The 8,849-nt window shown below is 38.4% G+C and overlaps 1 protein-coding gene across 2 annotated transcripts; it reads left to right on the plus strand.

Annotated features, from left to right (window-relative positions):
* Nucleotides 1-1,598: 1,598 nt before the first annotated feature.
* On the plus strand, nucleotides 1,599-7,305 carry LOC100282506 (uncharacterized). Of its 2 annotated transcripts, none has more exons than XM_020547730.2 (3): nucleotides 1,599-2,061; nucleotides 4,065-4,235; nucleotides 5,086-6,866. In XM_020547730.2, exons 1-3 carry the CDS (start codon nucleotides 1,872-1,874, stop codon nucleotides 5,121-5,123), a joined length of 399 nt encoding a protein of 132 aa, XP_020403319.1. In that variant the 5' UTR covers nucleotides 1,599-1,871; the 3' UTR covers nucleotides 5,124-6,866.
* The last annotated feature ends 1,544 nt before the right edge of the window (nucleotides 7,306-8,849 follow it).

Below are 8,849 nucleotides of genomic sequence, written 5' to 3' on the forward strand. Positions count from 1 at the left end.
GGCCAAAAGCACAGAACGACAAAAAAACTACCAATATTACCCTTGTTGTTAACCAAATCTAGGGCAAGATAAATGGTAAACCATATATAGGAACATCTCAAATCTAATCTACAACATGTATTATGCCGACGATCCTAAGAACTTTCGCTGTTATGAGTCGATGATTATGCACGTGAACATAGATCAGGACCTCCAAAGAAGTCCATCTAGAGTAAACAATGAGACTAAACATGTAAGACATGGTGCTAGAGGTGTATTGATCTCTCGAGTTGCCACATGCACATTTTGTAGCTTGCATATCATGGAGTGTAGCAACCGATCAAGGAATACACATCTAACAACGTAAAACCAATCTACTAACATGTAGCTTAATGACAGAAATAGATTGAAACCACACAAGATAACTAGCAAATCTTGTCAATAACAACACTCAATATAATATCTACTAGGGTAAGGTGATAACACCGTACTACCCTGATACGATCAACTAGAGATCACGTTAGAGCAATATGGCACTTACCTTGTAAAACCCCTGGGAAAGGGGTGACGATGTGCCTAGGAGACAAGAAACACACACTACTTGGTGAACGAATGCCTTCTATATATTATGATAGTAAACAGTTACATTTTATAGTCTTATGGACTTGAAGTGAGAAGCACTTCCAAACCAACTTTTAATTTAGTCTATCACCTATGTACGTTACATGACCATAGGGTCTATCCTTCCGCCTAGGACAAATACCACTACCGTTGAGTCCATCGGTCAGAAAAAGTTGCACCAATTCGACTAGAATTTAATGTAACACCTATAGATGACTTGTTAACTAGCAAAGTCCCCGTACATTACTATAATTTTTATTTATATAGAGTATAAAACACAAAAACATATGTGTTTTGTTGGCTAGGTGAGTGGGAATATTGGTTTGAAGCTCCATTTGTATATAATTTTAGTTTTTACCATTTAAATATGGGGAAGCACGACGACTGTGAAGATCATGAAACCGTATAAACTATTATATAGTAGAGATGAGCCATATTTTAAGAATTTTTCAGAGAATAAGTGGGTCTTTGGTTTCTTTAGTCACTCTTCTAAACTTTAGTCCCTAGGAATCCTATTTGAAAGACCTATTTTAGTGACCATGATTGGCATTTTAGGCACTAAAAGTAACTATAAAATTTAGGTGGGAAACAAACACTGCTAGATATAAAACTTAGGTGTCGTTTGATTCACATAATTATAACATAATGGGTAACACATAACGTTAAATCATATTTGTTTAAGTTCAGTCGTAATCAGATACTACACTGAAAATAGATATTTGACTATTCAAACTTATTACCAATATCACTCGAGTGTAAATCATTACCGTTGTCATTTACGTTACAGTTTGTGAACCAAACAACACCTTAGATACACTAATACTGATATATGTTTTGTATACCATTTATATGAAAGAATTATAACTCTTTAATATTGTTTGTTTGATATTATAATCTGTTTATATTATATGATCCAACAAATTTTGACCTAACATTTTAGGTTAAAAATTATTGAATTATATAATAAACACCCCTTGAGTTGTACATGCTGTGCTGTTACGGGAAAGGAACAGGAGTGATCGTCTATTTTCTCATCACATAAACGTACTGCGTTTCTACTTTCTAGTGGAGAAGGAAAAGACAATTTTCTCGTAACCTTCCGGGCTCCTCTTCCTCTCCTCGCGTTCCCCCACCAAACCCTAATCCGAGCACCCAGCCCCTACCCGCTTCCGCTCGCGCCGGCCTTTGGGGCTCTCACCCTGAGCGGTAGGAATCCGCAGGGCTCCGGTTGGGTGCCAGAAGCATCCAAGTCGTTGGCGGGAGACCGGGAAATGGCGGAAAAAGAGGGGGCGAAGGTTGGGGCGGAAGAGATGGAAGAGCGGGAGCAGGAAGGGGAGGCGGAGGAGGTGGAGGTGAAGTTTCGTCTCTTCGACGGCTCCGACATCGGCCCCGTGCGCTGCAACGCCGCCACCACCACCGTCGCCGCTCTCAAGGATCGCGTCGTCGCCGACTGGCCCAAAGGTCATAAGGATTCCGTTTTTCTTGAGTTGAGGAACTCTTGTGAGGCGTGATGAGCCGGCCCCGCCCCTGGTGTGACGTCCTGTGATCTATACTGCTAAATTTGCTTATAGACTTCTGTTGCTATTCTTAGTCTCTATGCCTATGTGTCGCAAGGAGGAACAGAGGGCTTTAAGGGGAATAAGCTTTAGATTTGCTTATTCGTTGCCTTCATTGTTTGGTGCCTGGAAAAAGGAAGTGTGCCTCCATTATTAGCTAGCACTTATTCTGTTAAGATTCGAAATGGATTCAATTGAAAATATTGAACGCATAGCAGAAAACGTCACTATAAGAAATCATTGAATATGGTGCAGCAAAAAGATAAATAGGAACTCGTTATTCTCTAGCTCTAAGCTTGGTAGATGAATGGGAGATTTGAGCTTAATTAATTGTTTTGTGGCCTGTAAAGCTCATCATCAGCTATCTGTTATTTATGATGGTTGTGACAACCAGCTTCTCAGCCATTTATAGCAATTAGAGCAGTTTGATGTTTGTGTGGGGGGTTGGTGGTGGGGAGGGGCATTGCCTTGCTTTGCAGTCTACGTATGAATCCTGGTACAGCTTCTTAAGGAAAAACACAGGGGCGTCTCCCCCCTGTGGTCCAGCTTTTTTATGATGATTGTACCAGAATATATTTATATAGCCTATATGGATGCAACCACTAAGAGTAATTAATTGCTAATTTTCTGCATCCATGAAGCTGTCATCTGAATTGTTCTAAGCCAGGTCATATTCAGAGAAATATCAAACCCATATGCTGTTGTTTCAAACATTAATAGTGTAACTTTCTTTTTTAAAGAAAAAACAGACACTATTACGTCATTTGTTGAACACATTATAATCCAGTAGGGTATTTGACACTGGACCAAGATTGTTTGAGGAACTGATGGGATTTCATCGAACCATGAGTGGCCACAAAACGGTCATAGATTTAGCAGGGTCTTTGATTCATTTCTGTACAATTCCATGTTGATATACTGCTAGTTTTGGAGTGATCTCAAGTGTTTCAACAAAGTAGCCTAAAGAGGCCACAAGATCAACACTCAGAAAGCCCAGTAGATGGAAAGTATAATGAAATTCTTGGTTTTTTTAGTTGGACATTTGTAGCTATCATTGTCAACCTGGTCTCTGTGGTTACCAATGTTTCATCTTGGGAGAACACTAAATTTTTTACTGAGTTTGAAAATGGCGGTATTTATTTTTTCGCCGCTGAAGGTGGGTTGCAATCCCCCACCTTATCCACATGTGGGCCACTCTGAGTCACTGACAGTGTGCCAGGGTGGAAAATCTTGTGCCACTCACCCCCGCAAAGAGGCAAATGGTGAGGGTTTGAAAATGAGTGCATACATTTACACTTTGAAGAATGTAGTGTGTGTTTTGCTGGTGCCATGTTATTTGCTGGTCTTCCACTATGTTTTGTCAATTGCTGAAGTTTGTTCAACCTCCAGGCTTGCATAACTGCATTATGGGTCACTGACTTAGTTGATTTTTAACGATGCCCACAGTTCCATGATTTCAAAAGAAATATTATCAAATTTTACATAAAATTTACTTACGATTGAACATTATCAAATTGCATACTTGAAATAAAGTTATTAATAATGCATTGAAATAGTACACTTCACTGATCAAACATAGGCAACACTGCTGTGAGCTAGAGTATGCATTTTCACTGGTTTTTTACCTTTCCCTTGTTTATTTTCCTACAACCTGATATGAGGTCTCATCATGCATCCCTGATTCATTAAATGTATTGCTGCAGAAAATAGTTGCATTAACAGTTTTTGGCTGTTCTGTTACTCTGTTAATTCTGTTGTTAGTTTGTTTGATGCAATAAATTGTTTTACATCAAAAATATTCCAGAGTATATCAGTTATAAGTTTAGTTCTGGTTTGTTAAACAACCCATTCATACATTTGAACATGTTTGTATAATTATCTTCATTGCCATAATTTTTTGTGTTGCAGATAAACAAATTATCCCAAAGACTGCTAGTGATGTAAAACTAATAAGTGGCGGCAAAATTCTAGAAAATGACAAGAATGTTGCACAGTGCAGAGCTCCTTTTGGCGATCTTCCCAGTAGTGCTATCACGATGCACGTTGTTGTTCAACCATCATCAGCCAAATCAAAACCAGGTGAGTTGCAAGTTTTTGCACTTTAAGTAATCTTTTTTTACAGATTTCTGATTTCTATCATTCAACTCAGTAGACTGGGTATAAACATTTTTTTATTAGTATCCTGTTATCTTAAAATTCCAGTTCTGCTAATTAAAGTTTCAGTATTTATTGTTATCACTTCTGCTTTAGTTTTCTGAGGATTTATCTTCTTTCCCTATATAAGGTTCATGTTTTACCATGCTGTCATCATTTTTTGTTGGCCCTATTCTTTCAGCAGTGTGTTCTTTTATTTTACTCGATAGATACTTTGCACTAGAATGTATGAATGTTGACATGAGAATTGCTCATATTCTCTGCCGGTAGAGGGATAAGAGAAGTAAGCTATGAGTTAGAGCTACTCTATAATTTGAGAGGTTAAAAAATACATGATTTACTGAACCAATGTTCAAGAACTGCTCCCCCAACTCTTCCTGCTAAGCCATAATACCTCATTTGTGGCTCAGTTCTTGGTCATAATTAGGACACCAGGAATTGGCTATAAGTCCTATGCAAACTGGCTGTTGGCCTTCTTTTTTTGTTCAAATAGCGAGCTGTTGTAATTCACAGCTAGCCTGAGTTAATAGCATGCACCAAGGTTAGAAAAAGTGCTAGGTGGTATCTTCGCGGTGACCTATTGTCTAGATCCTAGGCGTGCCTAGGCATTTTCGAAATGTTTATGCCAAATGCCAAATTATACCGAATATGTGTAGCTGAAAAAATTAAAGTTGATCGTCATGCCTTGATGTAGTCTGTAGATGCAACACCACACCAATAGACATATTGCAGATGCATATTAATGTTATATACTACCAATGAATCACAATTGTAGATTTCAGAAGCATATTATATCCACAGAGATGTATGTAGTCTGTTGATGCAACACAACTACATACCAAGTACCTACAGAGCAGGCAACACTAAGGCATAGAAGGATTTAATGATATGCCTCTGAAATTTGTGGAGGAGCAGAGGAGTAAGTAGGCTATCTGGCTACATAGGAGCAGAGGAGGAAGGACTGAAGGAGTACAGAGGAGGAAGATGACAGGGAGAAAATGAGAGAGGAGCAGGGGAGAGCGGAGGGGAAGAGAACAGGGGATTTTGCCCTGGGCTTCAGGTCATGATGATTGGCAGTGAGGAGGTCCAGCCTTGGGTTATGGCTCAACGTCATGCACGAGGAACAAGTCATAGCAGCCACTGGGGAGGAACTGCAACACGATGCCAGGGATGGTGTCTGGCGGGCGACGGGAACAGATCGAGGAGCAGCACCTGGGCAGGAGCATGGATATGAAATTGGTCAACGGTATGGTGAGGGATTGTCTATTTGTCTCCCTTGCAGCTTGCCACACTTTATCCTTCCCGTGTATTGGCTTTCTTTTCCCATGATTTGGTTTCGCCTGCGTGCTCATTCGCCCGCCAAAAATTGACCCATCGCGCAGGTCTGATTGCTTCCTCGCTGCCTCATTCGCCATCCCCATGTGGCTGTATGCCACTCTGCTTACCCCCCTAAGTTACAAGAACAATAAAGCCATTTTGTCTCAAGTAAGTTTTAGTCCCAACTAAAAGTTGAGGTAGGCTAGAGTTGATACCCAACATAAATCACAAGTCAAGGTGTTCAGGCACATAGATATTGTTTTGTATGCACTCTTATTTAAGGCCAAAGATTCTAACAAGTCCTCTCCCCGTGTCAACTTCTGTTTTCTCACGTCTCTCTTTACATTGCTATTCTGCTTTAGGATCCCACTATACACCGATGTCTTTGGAGATTTTCGTTGGACATATCCAAAACATCATAAACGGTGTTGCTACCCCTAGCTAATCACGTATATCATCGTTCTGGTCTTGATCTGTTGTGTTGTAAAAAAATCCAAAGCAATATAAGCATTTTCGCAACATCTATATTCTAAAAATGTCATTTTTAGATCAACCTTATATCGATATAGCAGTTCTAATCGTTGACTTACAGAACTTGCGTTTGGTACCTCTTGTCACATAGAACAAACACATGACGCTATTGTATCCACACTTTTGATTTTATGGTTAGCATCTTCATCAATATCTTCGTCTCTTAGTAGCTTTGGTCCTAAATGTATCCGAAATATACCCTTGGCATTGACATTACTTGACCTTCCAAACTAACATTTTTTTCTCACGTGAATTAGTGCCGAAGTGACATCTGACATATAATTAGTTTAGTACTACTTGAGTCGCATTTCATTAAAAACTAAGGGCTTGTTTGAATGCATTAGAGCTAATAGTTAGTTGGCTAAAAAATCCAGGTAAAATTAGCTAGCTAACAAATAGATAACTAACTATTAGCTAATTTGTTAAAAGTAGCTAATAGCTCAACTATTAGCTAGACTGATTGAATGTTTTCAGCTAATTTTAGCAGCTACCTATTAGCTCTAGTACATTCAAACACCCCCTAAGTTAGCCTTTCACAAAACAGGAGGAACATTGTGTCGCTAATTCTGGAAATTTGGATGCTGTTGTTTACATTTTTCTTGTGCAATTGAAGTTTTTGATTAAGTTGAATCATCAAAACTTTGTAATTAAGTAGGCAATTCATGGTAATCTAATACCTTGAATGTTGCTACCTCGGTTACTCTTTTCTGACAGATAAGAAGGCGAACAAGTTGCCCAAAACCACTCGTTGCTCATGTACCATACTGTGAACTATATGAAGGTCAAGTCCCTACGAGACCAACAATAATTTGTACGTCCACAAAAATATTCTGCAGAGAATTTGAGAACAAAGATTCAAGATGTCCATGCCATTCTCTGCCAACGGGTGGCAATGGCGAAAGACAACGTCCACATGTTGTAAGCTATATGTAATTGTAACTTAGGTACAAAGAGTCGTCCCTGTGCTGTGCGGTCAGGGAAAATAGTCTGGTGGTTGCGCTGTTTTACTCTACAAGATGTCTTATATGATGTACAAGATACAGACACTTCTGGGTGTAGTGACCTTGTTCCCACCTCACCTTTTAAAGTTTGTGGCGCTGAGTCAATATGGATCTAAGTCAATTGATTGAAGAAACATTTTCGACTATGCAGTATTTTCTCATTTATTTATGGCCTGTTTGAGGCAAGAGCTAATTACTAGCCATCTGAAACCTCAAAACTATTTAAAATAGTGCATCAGAGCTAATTACTAGCTATCTGAAAGCTAAAAGTTAAAATTGGCTAGAATTAGTTCTAGTGCTAATTGAAAGGCTATTTTTAAGTAAAAAAATATTTTTAGCTAATTACTAGTTATCTAAAACCTAAAAACTAGCTAAAATTAGTTATAGTGCTTCTGAGCTAATTACTAGCTATCTGAAACATAAAAAAATAAAATTAGCTAAAATTAGTATTAGTGCATCCAAACATGAGATTGAATAGATAAGTTAATTTTTAGTTAAAAATTACCTTAGTTTTTAAGTAGTGGTCAACCAAATTAGATAGTTAATTTTAGCAAATTTAAACTAATTTTAATCTAATAACTAGTACTAGTTCAATGTTTATATCTTAAAATATAAATGTTTATCTTAAATATGCTCAGTAGTTCATCATCTTGGACAATGTCATAATCATTTTAATGATAACCATCATCATCGGGTGTGGTGTGTAAGCGTTTACAAGAATTGGCTTTACACACTACCCGCCGAGATTTCAAGCTTGAGCATGGATATGACATATAATCCAGTTGCTCAATTTGGTGGACAAAGTTAGAATTATCGTACTCACGTAACCATTCCTCATGTTTGACTTCAACCAAGCCAAATTAATGTTGTTGAGTCCCACGATTGGAATCGAACCAATCACAATAGAATAATACCACTTTAGGATTCTTATTTACTAAAATGCTAAACTCTCTAAATTATTATATAATAATTTATTTGCTAACCTTATGCATCGATGGTCCTAGTTACAACTCTAGTGTTACATGTACCCAATAGATGACAAGTGGTTTGAAAAAATTTCTTGACCGAAACAAAAACCCATTGACGCTATACCAACCATAACTTTTAATAGTTACACTTTCATAAGATAATTGAAGTTGTATGTTGGTGATTTGCACACAATATCGATCATATAGATTTAAAAGTTGCATACACTTGAAATGTAATGTGGTATAATAATACATATATAGCACAAAATGGTAAGTGTTTACATGTTCTCTAAACTAAGCGATAAAATTAGGACCATCTCGTAGGGCGCATCATATCTAGTTGCTTCGACATAGGTTGGTAGTTAGATTTCAAGTTTTACAATTTGGACACACTGTCGGTGTTTCGAACCAGCTCCGACAAGTAAATTTATATGTGCGCGTTCTAGATCCGGATGGTGTGCTCAATGGGCTCAAGATTTATACCGGTTCGGGCTGAATGTCCATACTTCTAGTCTTTGATGGTTTGCAGTACCGACATCTTGTTGCTCAATGCTCGTAGTAGGGGTTACAAGCTGGTGAGAGAGGGAAGAGTTCCCAAGTTTCTATGGGTTGCGTTGCTAAGGATTCTACGTATCGGGTGTTCGCTACCGGCTAAGTCATTGAGTGTCATGGTCTTGTGGTCCTATCGTTTGGTTATGCCCCCTTGGTCGCTGCTGACCCTC

This window comes from Zea mays, chromosome 2 (assembly GCF_902167145.1).
Source record: "Zea mays cultivar B73 chromosome 2, Zm-B73-REFERENCE-NAM-5.0, whole genome shotgun sequence".
In the NCBI taxonomy this organism is placed as follows: domain Eukaryota; kingdom Viridiplantae; phylum Streptophyta; class Magnoliopsida; order Poales; family Poaceae; genus Zea; species Zea mays.